General features: G+C 42.6%; 1 protein-coding gene across 1 annotated transcript in view; it reads right to left on the reverse strand.

The window, feature by feature from the left end:
• Positions 1-11,161: 11,161 nt before the first annotated feature.
• TADA2A (transcriptional adaptor 2A) overlaps positions 11,162-26,116 on the reverse strand; it is a 103,728-nt gene continuing 88,773 nt past the window's right edge. Inside the window, exons 13-16 of the mRNA XM_040424189.1 lie at positions 23,287-23,330; positions 19,040-19,113; positions 15,866-16,578; positions 11,162-11,181 (exon numbers count right to left, since the gene is read on the reverse strand). Coding sequence (XP_040280123.1) covers positions 16,387-16,578; positions 19,040-19,113; positions 23,287-23,330 — 310 coding nt within the window. The 3' untranslated portion in view covers positions 11,162-11,181; positions 15,866-16,386. The remainder of the gene's footprint in view (positions 11,182-15,865; positions 16,579-19,039; positions 19,114-23,286; positions 23,331-26,116) is intronic.

Below are 26,116 nucleotides of genomic sequence, written 5' to 3' on the forward strand. Positions count from 1 at the left end.
TGAAGTCAATGGGGACGGCTCCGCTTTGACACAGATCCGTTTGAAACCGTTCACGTGCCTGCGCATGCCTAGTAATTTCCTGTCCCTCCCCTCATCGTCGGCCATCTTGGATTATCGACTTGCTGAACACTGGTAAGTATATGAAGATTTGTCTGTTTGTCTATCTTTCTTTTTTTCTATTTATCTATCTATCTCTGGGGGGGGGCAGCTGGCACTTGGGAAGGGGGCTGTGTGTGTCTGGAACAGTGGGGGCTGCTGGCACTGGGGGTGGGGGCTGCCTTTATGGGGGCTACTGGCTCTGGGGGTGGCTGCTGGCACTGGCGTTGGGGGCTGCTGGCACTGGTGGGGGTGTGTGGCTGGAACTGTGGGGGCTGCTGGCACTGCGGGGGTGTTTGTCGCTGGATCTGTGGGTGCTGCTGGCACTGCGGGGGTGTGTGTGGCTGAAACTGTGGGGTCTGCTGGCACTGTAGGGGTGTTTGTGGCTGGAACTGTGGGGGCTTCTGGCACTGGGGGGGCTTCTGGCACTGCGGGTGTGTGTGGCTGGAACTGTGGGGCCTGCTGGCACTGCGGGGCTGTTTGTGGCTGGAACTGTGGGGGCTTCTGGCACTGGGGGGGCTTCTGGCACTGCGGGTGTGTGTGGCTGGAACTGTGGGGCCTGCTGGCACTGCGGGGCTGTTTGTGGCTGGAACTGTGGGGGCTTCTGGCACTGCGGAGGTGCTGCTGGCACTGCGGGGATGTGTGTGTCTGGAACTGTGGGGGCTTCTGGCACTGGGGGGGTGGCTGGAACTTTGGGGGCTGCTGGCACTGCAGGGGTGTGTGTGGCTGGAACTGGGGGGTCGGCTGGCACTGCGGGGGGGGGGGGTGGCTGGAACATTGGAGGCTGCTGGCACTGCGGGGGGGGGGGGCTGGAACTGGGGGGTCGGCTGGCACTGCGGGGGTGTGTGTGGCTGGAACTGTGGGGGCTGCGGACACTGTGGGAGGGTTGGTTGGAACTGGGGGGCTGATGGCACTGTGGGGGGCTGCAGACACTATGCGGGGCTGCTGTCTCTGGGGGTGATTATGGCACTTGGTGGGATTATGTCTCCTGTCTGACTTTTTTAATCATTTTATTAGGGTCGTCAAAAAAAAAAAAGAAAAATGTATAGAAAGTTCTGAGGTGGGCAAGCACCAATATATCTTGTAAAAAGTATTAAAAAAATATATATTTTGTTGATATATGTGGAAATAGTGCTCTAAACAAGTTCCTTTAACGTTATATGCATTTTGTCTGGTATTATGTTGCGTACATATGTCATCCAAGAAACCAACCACAGATTGGAAACACCCACCCAGAAGGCGCCGTCGTATTCAGTGGCCGGTAAGTATAAAATCAACGCTTGGAGTTTGTACTGTTTAATTCGTTGCATTAATCAGTATGTGCTCTTATTATACTGTAGATTTCTTCATCATCATCGGAGAGCTCTCCTGCTGTGGCCGGCTCACCTGCCGGGGCCCGCTCACCAGTGGTGGACTCGCCAGCGTCCAGGGGAGGTGGACCAAGCCCGGACCGGTGCTGTCAAGAAGTGTGTGTGTGTGTGTGTGTATATATATATATATATATATATATATATATATATATATATAACAATTTTTTTATTTAAATACATTCTGGTTAAAACATTTTTGGTTTCAGCAATCTGCACCTAGAGCCGCCAGCGAGGATCCCCCAGTCGCCTCCAGAGTCCGTGGAAATGAGCGTGGCGGTCGTAGACGTGTAAGTCTTGATTAAGTAGTTCTAATTTGCATTTTGTATTAGGATTTACAGTTAATTTTGTATTTCCTTTTTTTCAGGGTTCCAGAGGCTCCACCAGGGAAGATGAGGAGTTCGGGGTCCCTACCATCGATAACCAGCTCCTCATCCAACTGGTGGAGGCGCGTACATCATTATGGGACCACTCCGACCGCCACCAGGCTGATCATCATCAGACCCAGCGGCTCTGGAGGGACATATGTTCGCAACCTTTTGAGACCTAGGGGGATCTAAATGCGGCGGCTCAGAAGAAATATGGTAAGTACAACAATATGTATTTTACTACATTTATATTGTTCTTTTACTTACATCATGCTAAATTTTATTTTTATGTTTTTTTCTATAGTCAAACTGGTTACCACGCGTTGGCGATCTATCTGGGACCGCTTCAGGAGGGATTTTAACAAGGAGGTTCAAGCCCCAAGTGGCTCCGGAGGAACCTCAGGGACCACATACATCCATACTTCGGCCCTGGGGTTCCTATGACAGACAATGGCACCAAGAAGGTCAATATTTTTAAGGACTGTAAACTTTTTTTAAAGGGGCTGTCTGAGACAGCGGAGCTTTTGGCTCCCCTGTTTTGGCCAGCCCCCTACAGTCAGAGGGACAACTGTTCTCTCCATCTGAGTGTAAGGGGCTGTCTGAGACAGCGGAGCGTTTGGCTCCCCTGTTTTGGCAAGCCCACTACAGTCAGAGGGACAACTGTTCTCTCCATCTGAGTGTAAGGGGCTGTCTGAGACAGCAGAGCGTTTGGCTTCCCTGTTTTGGCCAGCCCCCTATGGTATAAGGTAGACATAGCATAGAACATGGATGTTTTATTTAAAGAGGACCTTTCACCGATTATTACACTATGAACTAACTATACAGACATGTAGAGCGGCGCCCGGGGATCTCACTGCACTTACTATTATCCTTGGGCGCCGCTCCGTTCTCCTGCTATGCCCTCCGGTATCTCCGCTCACTAAGTTATAGTAGGCGGAGATTCCAGTCACTAAGTTATGGTAGGCGGAGTCTGCCCTTGTTCTGCTCTAGCGCTGGCCAATCGCAGCGCAGAGCTCACAGCCTGGGAGGTTATTTTCTCCCAGGCTGTGAGCTCTGCAATGCGATTGGCCAGCGTTACAGAAGAACAAGGGCAGACTCCGCCTACCATAACTTAGGGAACGGAGATACCGGAGGACATAGCAGGAGAACGGAGCGGCGCCCAGGGATAATAGTAAGTGCAGTGAGATCCCCGGGTGCCGCTCTACATGTCTGTATAGTTAATTCATAGTGTAATAATCGGTGAAAGGTCCTCTTTAAAGGACAATTCCTTACTTTCTTATTTTTTCTTTTCTCTACAGAAGTGCCTGCAGCACTTAGGTGCCTGAACAACCCCCTGAGGCGGAACCGGAACAGATCACCAGCGCCAGCCCTCCTGTCCCTCATGCATCGGCTCAGGACAATCTGGGTCCCCTACTGGATCCCTCCGCTCAACAGAGGCTCTTTGGTTTTCGCCAAAATTTAAGAGCCCTGGTGAGCAGGCAGAGATCCGGTAGGCCAACTCGAACTGATTATGTGAACCTTGTAGAGGTTGTTTCCGACGCTCTAGAAGGTTTTGCCGAACATCAGAAGGAGTTTAGTGCTGACTTGATTCGCCGCTGGGAGGGGGCGGAGTCGGCGATTCAACGCAGCCCAAACTACCATTATGGGCTAAGCATAATCAGTTTGATGGACTCAATGACGCCTGAGCAGTTGCATGAGTTTAAGATCATGCTAGAGAACGGGTCATGGCAAATTATGCACCGCCCCCAACAATTTGCTTGTTCATGTGCCAATCTTGTGCTCTTTCATATGAGCCCTTGTGGGAGTCACGGTCTATCAGCATCATCAGGAATTCATTAATAAATTGTAATTTTACAGTTTAATGATTTCCCGATGACGCTCTGACATAACTAGTGTGATTACCACAAGGGACATACAGTTGTTAAAGGGGTATTCACATTAGACAATGGGGGGATTTCACTTGAATATGCCCCCATTGTCTGATAGGTGTGGGTTCCATTGGTGGGACCCGCACCTATATCGAGAACGGAGCGGGGAGCACTGTTGCTGGAGGACCACAAATTTCCCGTGGTATGTCCACCACCAAGCGAGTCGAGCTGCCCACGGGGATATTGTCTTGCACTAATAAATCATATGAGTGCGGGACAATAGCCCAGTGTGCGGCACAACATGGTCAGCATCATGATGCTCTGTACTCCCGTACGCACGATCAGGGACATCTGGCCCGCTAACGAACACTATACATCTTTACGTGCATGTAGTCGTGTACAAGAGTCCGAAAGGTGTGGTCCATGATCAAAGCTAAAACCGGACCAACTTTGAATTTTAACAAGATGGCTCTGGAGAAATTAGGAGCATGACAACCCTGGGGATCTGAATACATGAAGAGGGGGAAACTTTGAGATGCTACTCATTCCAAAATGGATCCGCTAAACGGATGCAAAAATGGAAACTGGCGTTTCAAACAGATCCGTGAAACGCCAGTGTGAAAGTAGCCTAACCCTGAAATGTTCTTCAATTATATAAATGGTAAAAAAAATCTAACTGGTAAGGGCTGGCTCTTTACAAGAGTGATCAGGGAGGGGTTGTAGAGAGCGATGAGGAGAAAGCAAAGCTATTAAATAAAATGCAGTGTGAAAGTAAATTCCCTCTTAAAAGTGGTCTCTCTGACCCAGGAAGTAGTGCAGCAGTATCTTAAAAAGATTAAAGAGGACCTTTCACTAGAATAAAACATCTAAACTAAGTATACAGACATGTAGAGCGGCGCCCAGGGATCCCCCTGCACTTACTGTTATACCTGGGCGCCGCTCCGTTCTCCCGTTATAGCCTCCGGTATCTTCATAGTTAGGCTCCACCCAGGGGAACCTGCCGGCGTCTCATTCTCCCATGTGTAGCGCTGGCTAGTTAGTTTAGATGTTTTATTCTAGTGAACGGTCCTCTTTAAAATAGACACTGGGTCCAGATGGCATATACCCACATATCCTAAGATAATTAAAGGGGTTATCCCATGATGAATGTACAAAATTAGACATGATATATTATATGACAATCTTTCTAACTAGAATAACTAACTAAATAGAAAAAAACTAATATAGAACCAGCCTTGCTAACTCTGCTAGATTTTTATCAAGCTGATAGCTCAAGGGGAGTGTATTTTCTGCTGCAGCTCTCTCCCTATCACAGCTCAGAAGGCAGTTGAAAAATGAAACTGAGCATGTGCGGCCTCCTCAGTAAACAGGACAAAGAAATAATAAAAAAAAATTCAGATGGCACTATACAGATACATTTTATGGAAAAACTCAGTGGCTATGCAAAATTTGTAATTGCATGTAATTACAAAAGTATACAGAGCTGGGTGCTGGTTTGAACTGTAGGTTATTTTTCGTGGTTCAACATCTTTGGCCTCATGCACACGACCGTTTTTTTTGCGGTCCGCAAAACGGATTTCCGTTGTTCCGTGATCCGTGACCGTAAAGTTTCCATTGAAAATGATAGGAAAAACGGACACGGATCACGGACACGGATGACTATCTTGTGTGCATCCATGATTTTTCACGGACCCATTGACTTGAATGTGTCCGTGAAAAAAATAGGACAGGTCATATTTTTTACACGGACTGGAAAAACGGATCACGGACGCGGAAGCCAAACGGTGCATTTTCCGATTTTTTCACGGACCCATTGAAAGTCAATGGGTTCGCGAAAAAAAACGGAAAGCGGAACAACGGCCGCGGATGCACACAACGGTCGTGTGCATGAGGCCTTTAAGTAATGTCATGAAAAGACCCATATTTCTGATATTGAAGGACTCTATAATGACAAGGAGTGTTCCACATGATTGACTTTGCAAATGCGGTGCCAATATTCAAAAAGCGGTCAAAAACAGAGCAGAGAAACTATAGGTCAGTAAGTCTAACATCTGTTTGGGCAGGGGGGGTGTAATTAGTTTGAATGTTTTCTAAGAGAGTCTATCCTGGAGTATCTCAATGAAAATAAGCATATAACAGCGTATCAGCATGGCTTCATGAGGGATCGGTCATGTCAAACTAATTAAATCAGTTTCTATAAGTTAATGGATGTTATATACACTGCTCAAAAAAATAAAGGGAACACAAAAATAACACATCCTAGATATGAATTAATTAAATATTTTTCTGAAATACTTTGTTCTTTACATAGTTGAATGTGCTGACAACAAAATCACACAAAAATAAAAAAATGGAAATCTAATTTTTTAACCCATGGAGGTCTGGGTTTGGAGTCACACTCAAAATTAAAGTGGAAAAACACACTACAGGCTGATCCAACTTTGATGTAATGTCCTTAAAACAAGTCAAAATGAGGCTGGCTCAGTAGTGTGTGTGGCCTCCACGTGCCTGTATGACCTCCCTACAACGCCTGTGCATGCTCCTGATGAGGTGGCGGACGGTCTCCTGAGGGATCGCCTCCCAGACCTGGACTAAAGCATCTGCCAACTCCTGGACAGTCTGTGGTGCAACATGACGTTGGTGGATAGAGCGAGACATGATGTCCCAGATGTGCTCAATTGGATTCAGGTCTGGGGAACGGGCGGGCCAGTCCATAGCATCAATGCCTTCGTCTTGCAGGAACTGCTGACACACTCCAGCCACATGAGGTCTAGCATTGTCTTGCATTAGGAGGAACCCAGGGCCCACCGCACCAGCATATGGTCTCACAAGGGGTCTGAGGATCTCATCTTACTACCTAATGGCAGTCAGGCTACCTCTGGCGAGCACATGGAGGGCTGTGCGGCCCTCCAAAGAAATGCCACCCCACACCATTACTGACCCAATGCCAAACCGGTCATGCTGGAGGATGTTGAAGGCAGCAGAACGTTCTCCACGGCATCTCCAGACTCTGTCACATCTGTCACATGTGCTCAGTGTGAACCTGCTTTCATCTGTGAAGAGCAGAGGGCGCCAGTGGCAAATTTGCCAATCTTGGTGTTCTCTGGCAAATGCCAAACGTCCTGCATGTTGTTGGGCTGTAAGCAAAAACCCCCACCTGTGGACGTCGGGCCCTCATATCACCCTCATGGAGTCTGTTTCTGACCGTTTGAGCAGACACATGCACATTTGTGGCCTGCTGGAGGTCATTTTGCAGGGCTCTGGCAGTGCTCCTCCTGTTCCTCCTTGCACAAAGGAGGAGGTAGCGGTCCTACCGCTGGGTTGTTGCCCTCCTACGGCCTCCTCCATGTCTCCTGATGTACTGGCCTGTCTCCTGGTAGCGCCTCCATGCTCTGGACACTACGCTGACAGACACAGCAAACCTTCTTGCCACAGCTCGCATTGATGTGCCATCCTGGATAAGCTGCACTACCTGAGCCACTTGTGTGGGTTGTAGACTCCGTCTCATGCTACCACTAGAGTGAAAGCACCGCCAGCATTCAAAAGTGACCAAAACATCAGCCAGGAAGCATAGGAATTGAGAAGTGGTCTGTGGTTACCACCTGCAGAACCACTCCTTTATTGGGGGTGTCTTGCTAATTGCCTATAATTTCCACCTGTTGTCTATTCCATTTGCACAACAGCATGTGAAATTGATTGTCACTCAGTGTTGCTTCCTAAGTGGACAGTTTGATTTCACAGAAGTGTGATTGACTTGGAGTTACATTGTGTTGTTTAAGTGTTCCCTTTATTTTTTTGAGCAGTGTATATCTGGACTTCTCCAAAGCATTTGATACTGTGCCACAGGTTAGTATATAAAATGCTTGGACTGGGGGGAAATGTGTGTTTATGAGTAAGTAACTGGCTCAATGATAAAAAACGGAGGGTGGTTATTAATGGTACATACTCATATTGGGTCGGTCACTAGTGGGGTACCACAGGAGTCAGTATTGGGCCCTATTCTCTTTAATATTTAATAATGATCTTGTGGAAGGGTTGCATGGTAAAATATCTTTTTTTTTTTGCTAATGACAGTAAATGGTCACCCAGGCAGCCCCCCTGACAGGAGCATCAGAGCAGTTCATGCTCAGATGCTCTCCTTTGCCCTGTGCTAAATCGCGCAGGGCAAAGGCATTTTTTGGAGATCCGGTGACGTACCAGGGCTCTCCATGGGGCTGCCAGGAACCCCGGTGACATCACCAGCACTTATGGGCGGGATTTAGCACTGCCCTAGCCAGTAAAACGGCTAGGGCAGAGCTAAAGCCCACCCATCAGAGCCGGTGACGTCACCGAACATATTGCCGGGCGGAAGTTTCTGCCTGGGTGAAAATAAGGGTATGTCCGGGTTCAGCTCTGAACCCGGACAACCCCTTTAAGTAATTGACACGAAAGAGGACAGTATACTGCTACAGATGGATCTGGATAGATGGAAGGCTTGAGCAGAGAAGTGGCAGATGAGGTTTAACACTGATAAATGTAATGCAAGTCACCAGTACATACTAAATAGTACACTGGGTAACACTGATATGGAAAAGGACCTGGGAATTTTACTGAACAGCAAACGTAATTGTAGAAACCAATTGCTGTCAAGGCCAATAAGATTATGGTGTGCATCAAAAGGGGCATAGATGTATGTGATGAGAACATAGTCCTACCACTTTATAAATCACTAGTCAGACCAAACATGGAGTACTGTGTACAGTTCTGGGCTCCTGTAAACAAGGCAGACATAGCAGAGCTGGAGAGGGTTCAGAGAAGAGCAACTAAGGTAATAACTGGAATGGGTGGACTACAGTGCCCAGAAAGATTTTCAAAATTAGGATTACTCAGCTTAGAAAAAAAAGAGGACTCAGGGGAGATCTAATAACTATGTATAAATATTCTTAGGTGTCAGTACAGAGATCTATTTATACTCAAGACCAGGCCAAGGGGACATCCTCTACGTCTAGGGGAAAGAAGGTTCCTGCAAAAGACATAGAAGATTATTTACTGTCAGAGTTCAGGAAGTTCTGCATGTATTTAATATTGTAATAATATTACAGGTTATAGTCACTACATTTCTGGAGAAGAGTCATTGATCTAGGGAGGTTTTTCTGATTGTCTGACTGGAGTCAGGAAGGAATTTTTTTTCTCCTAAAATGAGGAAAATTAGCTTCCAATTCACAGTTTTTTTTTATGCCTTTCTCTCAATGAACTTGCAGGCAAACGCGCTGAACTGGTTGGATGGATGTCTTTTTTTTAGCCTTAGAAACTATGTTAGGCTGGGTTCACATCACAGTTACAGCTGGGTTCACAAACAGATCCTATACAAAATGGATCCTGAGCAAGATACTTAAAATACACAATCCTTTTTTTCTGTTCTTCTGACGGATCAAAAGAGCAGAAAATGAAACAGCAATGTTAATCCAGCCTTACTATGTCCCTACTGATACATTTTGTGGCCTTTTCAGTACATAGGCATCTCTGCTTCCTACTAAGGTGCTCTGGTGTGTAACAGAATCATTCACCACTTTATGCTGCTCGTACACACACTATGTGGAATTCCAGCGAGCTGGACCGCTGTGGTGTAAGGGCAGACCATTCTGTCACTGCAGGTCCAGGAGGGCGTTTCTTATAGCAATGGCTGAAATGTGAGGACAATCTCATGGATATGGCCAGCACCCTCTGCAAACCACTGTACTTTTTCAAAAAATGTTGCACAACTAAATTAATTATGTGTGCCATGCAGGGGGCATGTGTTATTTCCCCTAAATGACGCGCAGCCACGATGTTCCTCCTATTTCGCTGCCCACATTGCCCAGTTGGAGTTGGTAGGGAGACAGCTAGCAGGATGTTTGCTTTTTCATGCAATTTAGCAAGTGATTGTCTGTATCCCAGAACCTCAATAACCTGAGGGCCACCCTTCAAGAAGAGTGGGATGCCATGCCTCAGCAGACAATAAGTCGACTTGTGAACAGCATGAGACGTCGTTGTCATGTGGCCTTGAGCATCAATTACAGCTTGACAAGTTTTTGAGACATTGACATTTTTTGCGGGGGTATACCCACCACTGTTGTTGGCTTTTGTTGAAATAAATTTTTGAGATTAAATCAATCATTGCAAGATATATCACTGTAGCGTGAACATTTTTACGTTTTCCTTAAATTTCACCCGAAAGCCAAATATCCCTAATTTTTTGTGAGAAGTGTATGATATAGGAGAAGGAATGGAAGCAAAGCTCTGCCCTGCTGTTCGAAACAGGAGGAAGTACAGGGGGCTGGTTAAGTAATGTGGAACTGCTAGGCTAAATTGCTGCAGCAGCAAGCACCTTTAAGCAGAGTGTGATGAACTCTATCAAAGTTTTCCCTAAAAACTTCTGATCAAATTCCCTAAAATCCATACAATTATATATTTCTATTCTCTCCCTATAGTATCCCTATCACACAACAATAGTTGCTTATGACTGTAATAGTTTTTTGGCAAACACTGCCATACATACTTCTTTCCAGTTCAGAAGCTGAACACACTATGAATGGTGTTTCTGCTGGTTCAAGTACGTATCTCGCTGCCTACTGGCTCCCCTGATTGGCACAGAGACTGACAGTCTGGATCAGCCAATTAGGGCAAGCCCTCCCTCCCCTTGTCACGTCACCCTTCGTCTTCTTCCTCCCTCATGCTTTTTGTGGTTTGTTATTGCGACGTACACCCCCACAAATATGTTGTTATCTTTATTCTGCTGGTCAGTTCCATTGTAGATTTTTATTTTCTTTACATTTTTGAAACTTGCACAAAGCATTTATGGAAAAAAAAAAAAAGAAAATCATGTTTTTATCTTGCCATTTTCCGAGAGCCATTTTCTTTTCTTCTGGCAATGGTCTTGTGTGGGGCACGTTTTTTATTTTATTTTTTGTGGGAAGAGTTTGTTTTTTATTGGTACCATTTTAGGGCACATAAGTTTTTTTATCTCGATGTTTTTTGGCAGACGAGGTGACCCAAAAATGGCTGTTCTGAAAGCGCCCCGTCACTCTGAAGCGCCCCGGGAGCCGCACGGACGGTAAGTATACTGCTCCCCACTACACTTTACCATGGCAAACAGGACTTTAGTGTCCTGGCAGCCATGGTAACCATTCAGAAAAAGCTGAACGTCTGATCCGGTAATGCGCCGAAACGACGTTTAGCTTAAGGCCGGATCCGGATGAATGCCTTTCAATGGGCATTAATTCCGGATCCGGCCTTGCGGCAAGTGTTCAGGATTTTTGACCGGAGCAAAAAGCGCAGCATGCTGCGGTATTTTCTCCGGCCAAAAAACGTTCCGTTCTGGAACTGAAGAAATCCTGATGCATCCTGAACGGATTTCTCTCCATTCAGAATGCATGGGGATAATCCTGATCAGGATTCTTCCGGCATAGAGCCCCGACGACGGAACTCTATGCCGGAACAGAACAACGCAAGTGTGAAAGAGCCCTAACCCTGATAGGACAAACCAATCTTTGGAACATTTCACAGCCTATCTTTATGACATTTTGGATAGGTTTAATCTCATCTATGATACCTGGGATGTTTTTTGGATGACTCCCTGACAATATATTTTGTAATTTTTGTGTTTCGTTCTTCAATTATTCACCCCTCTTTTCCTTTTGTCTTATTTGTTTGTGTATCTGTTTAAACTTCATCTTCTATGTTTTAATAACTCATGATTTGTTGAGTTTGAACCTAGGTTCCCAGCGTCATACATGTACGGTGCTTGGAGGGTCTTTGAACATCACGCCTGCTCAAATACACTTCTCAAAAAAATAAAGGGAACACAAAAATAACACATCCTAGATCTGAATTAATTAAATATTCTTCTGAAATACTTTGTTCTTTACATAGTTGAATGTGCTGACAACAAAATCACACAAAAAAAAAATGGAAATCAAATTTTTCAACCCATGGAGGTCTGGATTTGGAGTCACACTCAAAATTAAAGTGGAAAAACACACTACAGGCTGATCCAACTTTGATGTAATGTCCTTAAAACAAGTCAAAATGAGGCTCAGTAGTGTGTGTGGCCTCCACGTGCCTGTATGACCTCCCTACAACGCCTGTGCATGCTCCTGATGAGGTGGCGGACGGTCTCCTGAGGGATCTCCTCCCAGACCTGGACTAAAGCATCTGCCAACTCCTGGACAGTCTGTGGTGCAACGTGACGTTGGTGGATAGAGCGAGACATGATGTCCCAGATGGATTCAGGTCTGGGGAACGGGCAGGCCAGTCCATAGCATCAATGCCTTCATCTTGCAGGAACTGCTGACACACTCCAGCCACATGAGGTCTAGCATTGTCTTGCATTAGGAGGAACCCAGGGCCAACTGCACCAGCATATGGTCTCACAAGGGGTCTGAGGGTCTCATCTCGGTACCTAATGGCAGTCAGGCTACCTCTGGCGAGCACATGGAGGGCTGTACGGCCCTCCAAAGAAATGCCACCCCACACCATTAATGACCCAATGCCAAACCGGTCATGCTGGAGGATGTTGCAGGCAGCAGAACGTTCTCCACGGCATCTCCAGACTCTGTCACATCTGTCACATGTGCTCAGTGTGAACCTGCTTTCATCTGTGAAGAGCACAGGGCTCCAGTGGCGAATTTGCCAATCTTGGTGTTCTCTGGCAAATGCCAAACGTCCTAAACGGTGTTGGGCTGTAAGCTCAACCCCCACCTGTGGATGTCGGGCCCTCATATCACCCTCATGGAGTCTGTTTCTGACCGTTTGAGCAGACACATGCACATTTGTGGCCTGCTGGAGGTCATTTTGCAGGGCTTTGGCAGTGCTCCTCCTGTTCCTCCTTGCACAAAGGCGGAGGTAGCGGTCCTGCTGCTGGGTTGTTGCCCTCCTACTGCCTCCTCCATGTCTCCTGATGTACTGGCCTGTCTCCTGGTAGCGCCTCCATGCTCTGGACACTACGCTGACAGACACCGCAAACCTTCTTGCCACAGCTCGCATTGATGTGCCATCCTGGATAAGCTGCACTACCTGAGCCACTTGTGTGGGTTGTAGACTCCATCTCATGCTACCACTAGAGTGAAAGCACCACCAGCATTCAAAAGTGACCAAAACATCAGCCAGGAAGCATAGGAACTGAGAAGTGGTCTGTGATCACCACCTGCAGAACCACTTCTTTATTGGGGGTGTCTTGCCAATTGCCTATAATTTCCACCTGTTGTCTATCCCATTTGCACAACAGCATGTGAAATTGATTGTCACTCAGTGTTGCTTCCTAAGTGGACAGTTTGATTTCACAGAAGTGTGATTGACTTGAAGTTACATTGTGTTGTTTAAGTGTTCCCTTTATTTTTTTGAGCAGTGTATGTATCGGGAGCCATAGCCGTGCAGTGTGAAACAGTAAAGGCCCACAACTAATGTCTGTGACTTTAAATCACCCCCTTTCCCTAGAATAAAAAAAATAATGCATGAACAATAAAAAATATAAACCTCATCTGAATAAAATGTGATCAAAAAGTCACACATACTCCAAAATGTTATCAATGAAAACTACAGATCATCCAGCAAAAAATGAGCCCCCACAAAGCTCAGTAGACATAACTATAAAAAAAAAAGTTTATAGGGGGCCGAAAAAAAATAAAAATGTTTTTACATTTACTATAAAGTTATTATTTTTTTCAGTGTTAAAACACAAAAACTACACATGGTAGCGCTGTAATCTTATTGACCCAGAGAATGAGGGGCACAGGTTAGTTTTGCATCATAGGGAATGCTGTAGGGGCAAAACCCGTAAACCTGTGGCGGAATTGCATCCCCCCCCCCCCCCCCAATTCCACCCCATTTGGAAAAATTATTTCCTGCTTCTCACTACATTGTATGCCAAATTAAATGGTGGCAATAGAAAGTACAACTTGTCCTGCAAAAAACAAGCTCTCATACGGCGATGTAAATGGAAAATAAAAGAGTTATGACCCCAGGAAGACAGGGAAGAAACATGAAAACGCAAAAATGACAAAAAAAAAACGGTATCCAAAGGGATAGTGTGCCATGTTTAGTTAGGTTATTTTATATATTCTGGCTTTATCCAGTGTTTTTATGACTCTCTTGTTATCCCTGTGCCAAGGGTTAATTTTGTCTTTGTATTGAAAAACATTTAATAAAATACAGTTGAAATAAATGTACAAAAATACAATTTTATTTAATGAGCTGTTCACATTTACATTACAGTGCTGCCCATAATTATTCATACCCCTGGCAAATTTTTACTTAAAGTTACTTTTATTCAACCAGCAAGTAATTTTTTGACGGGAAATGACTTGAAAGATAATACGACGATGTACAAGAGGCATTATTGTGGGGAAAAAAACATCTCAGCTTTTATTTACATTTGAGCAAAAAGTGTCCAGTCCAAAATTATTCATACCCTTCACAAACTGTCACAGTCTGTGGGAAAATCTAAAGTTATATACCAGGGATCAGCAACCTTCGGCTCCAGCTGTTGTGAAACTACAATTCCCAGCATGCTTCATTCATTTCTATGAGAGTTCTTAGAAGAGCAGAACAAGTATGCATGCTGGGAGTTGCAGTTTTACAACAGCTGGAGTGCCGGAGGTTGCCTACCCCTGTTCTATACCATTCCAAATAGTCCAAGCTGTTCTAAAGCATCCTAATTACCCTGATTAATTGGGAACAGCTGTTTTAATCAACTCAACAGGTGAAAAACAGCAGCTCTCTGTAGTTGGTTTGTGGACAGTCATGGCTAAGACAAAGGAGCTCAGTGAGGACCTGTGGCTGCTCACAAGTCAGGAAAGGGCTACAAGGCCATTTCGAAATGTTTTCAAGTTCCAGTGGCTCCAGTGCAAAGTATTATAAAAAAAAATACAAGATGTTCCGCACTGTGGAAAATCTCAGAGGATGTGGTCGGAAGCCAAAAATGACACCTGTGCTGGCCAGGAGGATAGTTAGAGAGGTGAAAAAGAATCCAAGGATCACCACCAAGGCCACACTGGTGAATCTGGGCTCTGCTGGTGGCAATGTCTCAAGACAGACAATCCAACGGACACTGCACACTGCTGGATTCCACGGATGCAGACCAAGGAGGACGCCACTTCTCCAGATAAGGCACACAAAAGCTCGCTTGGCCTTTGCAAAAGCTCATCTGGACAAAGAAGACGACTTCTGGTCTTCTGTGTTATGGTCAGATAAAACAAAAATTTAATTGTTTGGTCACAATGTTTCCTTCATTTGGTGTAAAAAAGGAGAAGCCTTCAACCCAAGGAACACCATCCCCACTGTCAAATATGGTGGTGGGAACCTAATGCTTTGGGGGTGTTTTTCAGCCAATGGACCAGGGAACCTAATCACAGTAAACGGCACCATGAAAAAAAGAGCAATACATGAGGATTCTCAACGACAACATCAGGCAGTCTGCAGAGAAACTTGGCCTTGGGCACCAGTGGACATTTCAGCATGACAATGACCCAAACAACAACATTAACGTTTTGGAGTGGCCCAGACAGAGTCCAGACTTGAATCCAATTGAGAATCTGTGGAGGGAGCTAAAGATCAGGGTGATGGCAAGAAGACCTTCCAACCTGAAAGATTTCGAGCTCATTGCTAAAGATGAATGGGCAAAAATATCTGTAGAGACATGCAAAAAGCTGGTCTCAATTATAGGAAGCGTTTGATTGCTGTAATAGCCAATAAAGGCTTTTCTATTGATTATTGAGAAGGGTATGAATGAATAATATTGGACTGGACACTTTTTGGTCAAATGCAAATAAAAGCTAAGAAATGTTTTTTTTTTTTCCCACAATAATGCCTCTTGTACAACGTCCTATCTTTTGGGAGACAGCCATGTCATTTCCAGTAAAAAAAATTACTTGCTGGTTGAATAAAAGTAACCAAGTCAAAATTTGCCAGGGGTATGAATAATTATGGCCAGCACAATCTAATTTGTGTCCAAAGGTGAACGTTGTGTTATCAGAATATCTCAAATATAATAGATGCAGGTATGAAGAAACATATAGTGGGAGAGTTATCAAAACTGGTGTAAAGGAAAACTGGCTTAGTTGCCCATAGCAACCAATCAGATTCCAGTTTTCATTTTACAAAGCTCCTTTGGAAAATGAAAGGTGCAATCTGATTTGTTGTTATGGGCAACTAAGCCAGTTTTCCTTTACACCAGTTTTGATAAATCTCCCCCATAGTTTATATAATCTTTTAATGACTGTACTACTGCCTAAAGAGCCTTGCACAGTAGTGTTACTTGCACAGCATGCTACATTTTTGGTCAGGCGATTTTAGCCTGGCCATTCATTCCTTCTTAGAGATCATTTATCTCTATGTCATTGCAATACACATCACTTTATATGTTTTGAAATTAATTGTAACAGAATAAACATAGTTTACATTTAGGCTGCATACAAACTAACAGAATATCTGCCACGACAGCCAATAAATAGTAGTGACAAATTTGGATCAAGTTCTTGCAATGTAATTCTGGAGACATGTCCATATAACCAGCTACAGTACTTGTGGAAAACAGCAACTACACACACACACAAAGAATTCTTCAACTAAGAGATTACAATGTAACCACAAAAAAGGTTAACAAACACTACAGATGTACAAGAATTTTTGAGTCATGTCTCTGAGGAACATTACAATAGTGAAATCATTGATTTATGTCTGAGGTTTTGTGATGTATCCTTCTTGTAATAAGAAATCATAAATTTTGCGGGTCTTATTAACGTCAATCTTTATAAGTGCTCGAGCCTGTGCCAGTCGTAAGCTTCCTTGTTTGTTGCACTCATTTACAAGAGCTGCTTTATACTCCAAATAAGCTCCAGGAACCAATCTCACCACCTGACACAACTGTAAAACAAAAAACAGTTATATACATATATAGTTACAATGCATCTAACATGAATAATGAAGCAGTGTTGAAAATAGTATTAAAAGGGGTTGTTACCAGATTAAATACATTTCTATTAACAAAAGTCTATTTCCAGATGTTACCATTAGATACTTGTTGTGGCATCCCATGGTGTTCTTTTAATTCTCTGTCAGAGCGTCCACATAATGCAGGAGATTTATCAAAACTGGCTTAGTTGCCCAAAGCATATCAGATACCCCCCTTTCACTTTTCAGAGCTCCTTTGGAAAATGAAAGGTGAAATCTGATTGGTTGCTATGGGAAACTAAGCTAGTTTTCCTTTACACCAGTTTTGATAATTCTTCTCCATTATCTCAGTTCCACCGCCTGGATCCTCTTGTATCATTCCTGCTCGTGGACTGGCGAGACAATAAGAACTGGGGCACTAGAAGCTGCTTCTGACCAGCACGAAGCACATTAGGTGGACACTCAGAGGAAATCAAAAGAGCAGCAGAATTTAGATATAGGATTCAAAGTGACTACACCCTTCCCTGTATGGCTGTTCATACAGAGATAGCTGTCAATCACTGACAGAAATGCCCACATGACTCCTACACCATAGTTTAAGATGCGATTTAAATGAACTAAAAAGAACAGGTCACCAGAAAATGCAGTGGAATCTGCACGCACCTTGTTATGGAGCAGAAGAAGATGAGCAGATTGATATTTATTTTTTGTGGGAAAAGATTTAGTAAAACTCATTTATTTAATAAGGTATGGGGTCAGTGGTGTGAATCCCCACATACACAGAACTCGTCCTCGTTAATGCGACAAGCTATATCAGCAGCTCGAGGGTCCATGGTTCAATTGGTTTAATGAAAGACATATATGATGTAAGAATACTCAACGGAATAAGGTGACGGCAACGGTGCAATGGGTGGTTGAGTTTATTGAGTTGATGGAAATTAGTAAATAATTGAAGTTCTTTGACAAATGTACAATTTGTTAAACCTTATTATATTACAATGTATATCGGAATGTACAAGTCTATGTGCTTTTTTCTTCTGTTAATAAAAGAATAAAAATAAAATAAAAACTTCATTTATAACTCTGCTTTTTTTACAGCCCTGTGAAGAGCTATCAGTGGAGGAGGGAAGTGTTATCTGCAATTGATAGCGTTCTCTGTGTAAGTGCATATACAGAGATAGCTGTCAGTCACTGATAACTCCCCCTGAATACTGAGAGGTAGGGGTTGTATTAAGTTAGAAAAAGCAGAGATATAAATGTACTATATAAATGGGAAGTCTTACTGAATCTTTTCCCACAAAACTATATATCAATGCTCAGCTTTTCCTGCTCTATAACATAATGCCTTGCATTGGATTTTGAGGAGACAGGTCCTCTTTAAATACAAGTTGTACTAAATTTGCTCAGCCTCTTTTGCTCTATGTTCATATAGTCCTATCTGTGGGCATGTTAATGTGACAGGTTCCCTTTAATCATGGGACTGTCTTTTAAAGGGATTGCCACATGACAAACACTTTTCCCCTATCCACATTATAAGTGTCTGTTTGCTGAGGGTCTGAACACTGGGGCCCCCACAGATCATGAGAACCAGGTGCCCCTGTTTCAATGAACTGGGAAACTGCCACTCTTTTCAAGTCTCTCTAAGGGACTACCAGAGATTGAACCTCAATCATTCAGACACTTAGCCTCTATCCACAGGATACAGAATAAGCGTTTGTCATAGGACAAATCTATTATTTTGTGTCTGTAGCTCCTATGAAAACCTGTGTGTCTCCTTGGAAATAAATAAACCATATATAGTTTAAACATATAAAAGGATCATCAAAGTCTCCAAGGAGCAGAAAACAAAAACAAAATGTTACCATGGCCAAACACAACATGGTCTGTCATTGATTGGTCTTTGCTTAAAAAAGTGACCTAATCATGACTGATATGGGGAAATGATTGAAACAATGTAAATTTACATGTAGTGAACATCTCAGTCAGCTAGTCAACAACATGGCCTACAAGTCTGTTTCTGAATATATTAACTCCAATCAGCTCTCACTAGTAAGCAATAGGAGACATAGACGGTAGTTTGTTTTAGAGCACGGCTTGTTTGTTCTCAGGTTTCATCTCCCCGTATACTACTCTTCTCCCAGATAAAAAGAATTATTATAAACATTATGCGCCTTTATGGTATAACATATATGAAAACAGCCTGGCTAATTTAATTTCCCACTGAAATACAGTGTCCATGGCAAAAAACTAAGATTTTATTCACTCTTGTTTGCATCGAATGATTATAAAGCAACTTCAAAACTTTACATTTACTAGTGGAGTATTTGTGATCTAAATAGTGGATGTAAAACACGTAACACGCTATTTTGTTGTGCATACAGTAATATAGATTCCTAAGTTTGATATAGGTCAGTCTGAAACACTAATACCATACCTCTTTCTCTTTATCGTTGAGCTTTTCTGTCCCAGGAAGGCCTGTTAAGTCTAGAGGAGGAGCACTTCTTCTACCTGTAACACATGTCATGAAGACGGTTACAGAAAATAAATACTGCTGGCCAGAAATGGTTCAGACACAATCATGGGAAGGCACACTAGTTTATCTGCAATGTTCATTCCTCTTTGGCGATAAGCAGTCCAATACAATCTTTGAATGCATCCTATGGAACTCTAAAGAAGAATTATGAAACTGTCTAAAAGAAGTAGTCCGTATCAACCAATTACAGCACAGCTTTCATTATTTAAAGGCAGAATACTAAATAAAATACTAAATAAAAGCTGTTCTGTGACTGGTTGCTATGAACAACAAAAAGTTTTCTTGTAAACAGTTTTATAAATCATATCTTGCTAAATTAGTAGTAACCAAAAATTTGGACAAGTGTGATGTGTTCTGTATTACAGAGAACAAAACGGGTGGAATACATAGTAACATGTGACTGACGGTTTGCTGATTGACGGTTTCAGCAGCAGGAGGTGGGGAGAGTTGACATGCACTGGAACTGTTCAGTACACAATTTTAGCAAAACAGCTGGGTCAGTTAAAGGAAGTGACCCCGTTTTTGCAAAGGAATCTGTCACTAGTTTATGCTGCCCTTAGAACGGCATAAACTGGTGACAGATCCCCTCAGAAAGGGGTATTTTTCACTCAAAATTAATATACAGTACAGACCAAAAGTTTGGACACACCTTCTCATTCAAAGAGTTTTCTTTATTTTCATGACTATGAAGGCATCAAAACTATGAATTAACACATGTGGAATTATATACATAACAAACAAGTGTGAAACAACTGAAAATATGTCATATTCTAGGTTCTACAAAGTAACTACCTTTTGCTTTGATTACTGCTTTGCACACTCTTGGCATTCTCTTGATGAGCTTCAAGAGGTAGTCCCCTGAAATGGTTTTCACTTCACAGGTGTGCCCTGTCAGGTTTAATAAGTGGGATTTCTTGCCTTCTAAATGGGGTTGGGACCATCAGTTGCGTTGAGGAGAAGTCAGGTGGATACACAGCTGATAGTCCTACTGAATAGACTGTTAGCTGTTTTTTTCTTGCCATAATACAAATTCTAACAGTCTATTCAGTAGGACTATCAGCAGTGTATCCACCTGACTTCTCCTCAACGCAACTGATGGTCCCAACCCCATTTAGAAGGCAAGAAATCCCACTTATTAAACCTGACAGGGCACACCTGTGAAGTGAAAACCATTTCAGGGGACTACCTCTTGAAGCTCATCAAGAGAATGCCAAGAGTGTGCAAAGCAGTAATCAAAGCAAAAGGTGGCTACTTTGAAGAACCTAGAATACTACATATTTTCAGTTGTTTCACACTTGTTTGCTATGTATATAATTCCACATGTGTTAATTCATAGTTTTGATGCCTTCAGTGTGAATCTACAATTTTCATAGTCATGAAAATAAAGAAAACTCTTTGAATGAGAAGGTGTGTCCAAACTTTTGGTCTGTACTGTATATATTTATTTTATTTACAATTTTTGGCTGATTTTCTTTTTCATATAAGCAGTACTATGCCACCGAAAATTAAATGTGAAATATTGTCCTTCTGAAGCACAGAGAGAACTCCTACATAGAGGTAATACATTGTCAGTTTACTGCTGCTGAGAGGCGAAGATGTTATCTGAAGGGTAATCTTCGTTAAAATAGCAGGTGTAGAATTAGGATAACAGCTTGACAGCTGTATTTTTCTCTTGATAGGTCTAGCTAAAGATACCCACAAAACAGCACTGATAAGTATAATTTGTGGTGCTCTGAGTCACTACAAGGGTGCTTCTTTGCTGGCCACAGCGATTGTATGACTGAAAAAGTAAAAAAAGTAAAAAAATAAATAAAAAAAAAAAAAGGAAAGAGCCATTCCATTAAAAGAGTATTCTGGGAATTAATAAGATAAACTTACTGAATTTTTTTTTTTATATATTACTAAATACATTCCCAAATACCTTTCATTATTTATAATGACTTGCTTTGTCTAGGAGCAATCAGGGAAAATAACACTGGCACGGTCTTATTTGTACACACAAAACCCATCCTAATCACACAACAGGACAAGTTTTACTTCAGAACACCGAGATAAAGAGCCGTCTCAGCCTCCTCTCTGCTTGTTATGAATTACAGTACTGAATACAGAACTTAGAAGATCTTCAGTTGGGTTTCTGTTGAAACTGAGCTAAACAGGAGACCGAGCTCATGAACAAAGCTGAAGTACAGAGAGGATAGACAAGACGGACTGCTTTTGGAATGTAGTGATGTAGCATACAAATGTGTCCTCTCTGCACTTCAGCCCTATTCCTACAGACACACAGCTGAAGATTTTTTGAGTTGTATTCAGGAAGGCAATTACTAAACAAAAAGAGCAGAGAGGAGGGCTGAGGCAGCTCTTTAGCTCAGTGTTGTGAAGTAACCTCTCCTGCTGTGTGACTGGAGCGGATTTTGTATGTACTAGTAGGAGAGCAGACCTTTTATTTCACCTGATAGCTCCCTAGTCAAAATGAGCCATTATAAATCATTAAACATACATTCCTAAATTTGTTTCATAAAGTAATTTAAGTATTTTCAGTAATTTTATTAATTGCCAGAGATCCCCTTTAATGTCAAGTGCTATATCAGATTTGGTAAGAAACAGTAGGAACCACTTCTAAACAAAGATTTAATTGCATGGACATGGCGGGTATTCATTTAGACTGGACTTCACCTTTAAAGTAATCTTGGATTTTAATAATGATGGCCTAACTTCAGGAGAACCCACTGGGCAGCTATTCCAGAGTAGCTCTTTAACTACACAGCTCCGTCCACCAGTGCAGTCCACTACAGCTGATCGGTAGTGGTGTGGGCTGTCAGCCCCCTGATGATCAGATATTGATGGCCTATCCCGAGCAAAGGCCATCAATATTAAAAATCAAGGTGTTTTATGTTTCTTTATCCCCTTAGTGACCAGCCTGTTTTGGGTCTTGCTGACCAAGAGTTTGTGTACCAAGAGCTATAACTTTTTGAAGTTTTCCGTCTATAAAGCTTTATGAGGGCTTGTTTTTTGCGGAACAAGTTGTAGTTTTTAATGGCACCATTTTGGTGTACACATGACTTTCTGATTAACTTTTATTAACTGTTTCAGGGAGCGAGATAGGAAAAACTGCAATACTGCCACTGCGTTTTTACGTTATAAATTTTACAGCATTCATTTTTTAGTATAAATAACATAATATCTTTATTCTCTGGGTCAGTACATCATTACAGTGATACCAAATGCATATAGTTTTTTTTCACGTTTTACAACTTTTTTTTAAGGGAAAAAAATGTTTTTGCATTGCTGCTTCCCGAGACCCATAACTTTATTTTTATTTCTATGGAGTTATTTGAGGGCTTGATTTTTGCGTGACGACTTGTATTTTTTATTGGTATCATTTTGGAGTAAATGACGCTTTTTGGTCGCTTGTTATTCTGTTTTTTCGATGACAACTAAGAATAAATTAGCAATTGTCTTTTTTACAGTGTTCACCGTAAGGGATAATTTACATGATATTTATGTAGTCCGGGTCATTACGGACGCGGCAATACCAAACATATGGGGGAGATTTTGTTTTGCAATTGTTATTTTCAATGGAAAAAAAAAGCATAATTTTTTTAATGGCATTTTTTTTATTGAATAAATGTTTATTTTTTACCACTTAATAGTCCCACAAGGAGACTATAATAGACATCTTTTTGATTGATTTTAAAATGCATTGCATTTTAATCTCAGGGCTATTCTGACATTGACCAGCACACTGCGCCTCGCAGCCTGCTGGAAATTACTCAAGACTGGTCTGGAGCCTACATCAGACCCCTGCCAGCCTTCACACACTTCGGCACCCCACAATCAAATGTGCGGGGTGCCAATGGGAGTCAGAGGGAATCCGCTGACATGCAGCATGTAAAGTGTTAAACAGCCCGGATCGGCAGTCCTGCCGGTCTGGGCTGTTAGAGCAGGGCCGCGGCTCTCATGCCTAAGGCCCCTTAGTGACCGCCGTAAAAAGGCGTATGGGTGGTCACTAAGGGGTTAAATAACGAGAAGATGGGTTAAATAATGAGAAGAGGCCACAATACTATTTAAACACTTTTCATACAAGAAACAGATCTTAGTGAAAAAGCAATATATCGAGAATTTACTCCATAAACTGTAGTCATAAATACCTGAACTTGAAACAATGGGGGCAATCTGATGTAACCCGGCATCACTAAACAAAATATATATATAAAGAAGATTAAATCTATATAAGTAGAAAAAAAATCTTCATACAAAAATCTTCTCCACAAAGTAAAAACTTGTATTTTCATGGTGTTAGATGAAGTATTAATTTTTTTTGTCCTATTCCATCTATAACAGTCAGGGAGCATTCACACAACCGAGTCTGTTTTGCAGACCGCAAACTGCGGATCCACAAAACACGGGCACTAGCTGTATGCATCCCACATCGTGGTGCGGACCCATTGATAAGACTTATCCTATTTTTTGCAGCAGAGAAGCATGAATCTTTGGCCGCATCTTGCAAATTGTGAAACTATTGAAGTCAAAGGGTCGGAACCATGATGTGGGGTGCACATTGCCGGTGCCACTCACACACGGTCATGTGAATGCCCCCTTAGATTGAATCCAGTTCTTATTTGTTATAAAAAAAAATTACTTCCTGCAATTTAGTTCCATTTTTGAGCACAGAAGCCATATTGTCTCAGTGCCTACTTTTAAATATCACCACATTTATCCTTTTTATAGTAAGAATAAATAAAAAATGATCAAGTTTTTATGTTAAACATATTTTATTACACTCTAAGAATAAATAAAAAATGATCAAGTTTTTATGTTAAACATATTTTATTACACTCTAGGCTCATGCACACGGCCATAACCCGCTGGAAAAAATGATCAAGTTTTTATGTTAAACATATTTTATTACACTCTAGGCTCATGCACACGGCCATAACCCGCATTTTGCAGAACGGTACGCCCTCCCGTCTCAAGAACTGTCCTATCCTTGTCAGCAAAACGGACAATAATAGGACATGTCTATATATATATATATATATATATATATATATATATATATATTTATTTTATTTTTTTGCGGGGCTGCGGAACAGACATACAGATGCAGACAGCACACACTGAAGTGGAAAAAAAAACACAGTCATGTGCATGAGACTTATAATAAGTTTTTTTTTTTTTTTCATATCACTGTTTTTAAAAAATCATACAATTTTCGCACTGTCCATGTAGCGTAGTAATTATATGTTGAGACATTCCATTCTTTAGAAATCACTGTCCAGCAGTCATCTAATTATCATCAATGGCAGGATTATAATAAAAGATAACACCCCTGTAAAAATAACATGGAATCCACAATTCACAATAGGTGATAGGCACAACTTACCTACAACATCCATACAGGTCGCAGAGCAAGTCTAGAACACTCCAAAGTACTCAATGTGTTTATGGCCCATGGGTCTGCTATAAAGCGAATCTCTAAATCCTCAAAGGAAATATCTCACTTTAATTGCACACCAAAAGTATTCATTTTCTGATTGTATGTTTATTAAGTTTTATTAACTTTATAGGGGAAGACACCTATACAGCTGTTTCAAGCTGGCAATGAACACCATTTAGACTGTACAGTAGGAAGCTGGCATGGGTTTCCCTATCGCATTACCCCCTTCAACAGGTGGAGTATTTGAGTTGGCACTGGATGCTGTGGCTACTACCACATTACCCACTTCAACAGTTGGGGTATTTTAACCTTAGCAATGCTGCTGTTACTACTAACGCATGATGCCTTACTGCGCAGGGAGCTTCATGGCATGGGTTTCCATGGCCAATCAGCTACATGCAAGTCATACATCACCAAGCATGTTGCTGCTGAACTCTGGATTAGTGGAAATGTGTTCTGTGGAGTGATGAATTTCTCTTCTCTATCCAACAATATGATAGATGAATCTGGGTTTGGAGAATGTTACCTGCCTGACTGCATAGTGCTGACATTACAGCTTGGTGGAGGAGAGATAATGCTATCAAGTTGCCTTTCTGGGATTGGCCTAGACCCTTTAGTTCCAGTAAAGAGAAATCTTAATGCTTCAGCATACCAAGACATTTTGGCCAATTGTATGCTTCCAGTTTGCAGAAAGTCTTTTTCTGTTCCAGCATGACTGTGCCCCAGTGCACAAAGCAAGGTCCATAAATACATGGTTAGGCGAGTTTGGTGTGGAAGAACATCACTGGCCTGCACAGAGCCCTGAACTCTGTGAAATTGTTTTTGTATTATACCCATGCAATACATTTGGAAAGTTTTCAGACACGTTTTTCCCCATCATTGTGCACTTAATACCCCTTAATGACAAAGTAAAAACAGAATATTTGAAATCTTTACCAATTTATTGAAAAGGAAACAATAAAATCTTGCATTGACATACGGTAAGTATTCAGACCCTTTACTCAGTACTTGGTTAAAGCACCTTTGGCAGTGATTACAGCATCTTCTTAGATACGCCCTGATGTCCGAGTCCTTAAGGACACAGGGCGCACCTGTACGCCTGGTGTATTTCCAAACACCACCGTGCGGCGGTGATCGGAACAGAGTGCCTGATGAAAACATTCAGAAGGCACTCGGTGACAATGTCCTGCGTATCGGCGATCGCAGCAAACCGCAGGTCAATTCAGACCTGCGGTTTGCTGCGTTTCCGGGTCACTCGGGTCTCCGGTGACCCAATAACCCGGAATAGAATGGTGATCAGTGGTGTGATAATACACCACCAATCACCATCCTTAGATCCTGAGAGGTGGCAGTGACATCACCTCTCAGGATCGCATCCTATTGGCTGGACGGGCGGGCGGGGGTTAACTTCCCCCAGCTCTGCTCTCCTCCTCCACACTGCTTCCGTGGAGCCAGGAGAGAAGAGCCCGTCGATCCACCTCTGAGCCCTGCACCCCCACGTGAGCCACCATAGTGCCATCTGGCACTCAAAAGTGTTTAGG

Source organism: Bufo bufo, chromosome 3 (genome assembly GCF_905171765.1).
Source record: "Bufo bufo chromosome 3, aBufBuf1.1, whole genome shotgun sequence".
Taxonomy (NCBI): Eukaryota; Metazoa; Chordata; class Amphibia; order Anura; family Bufonidae; genus Bufo; species Bufo bufo.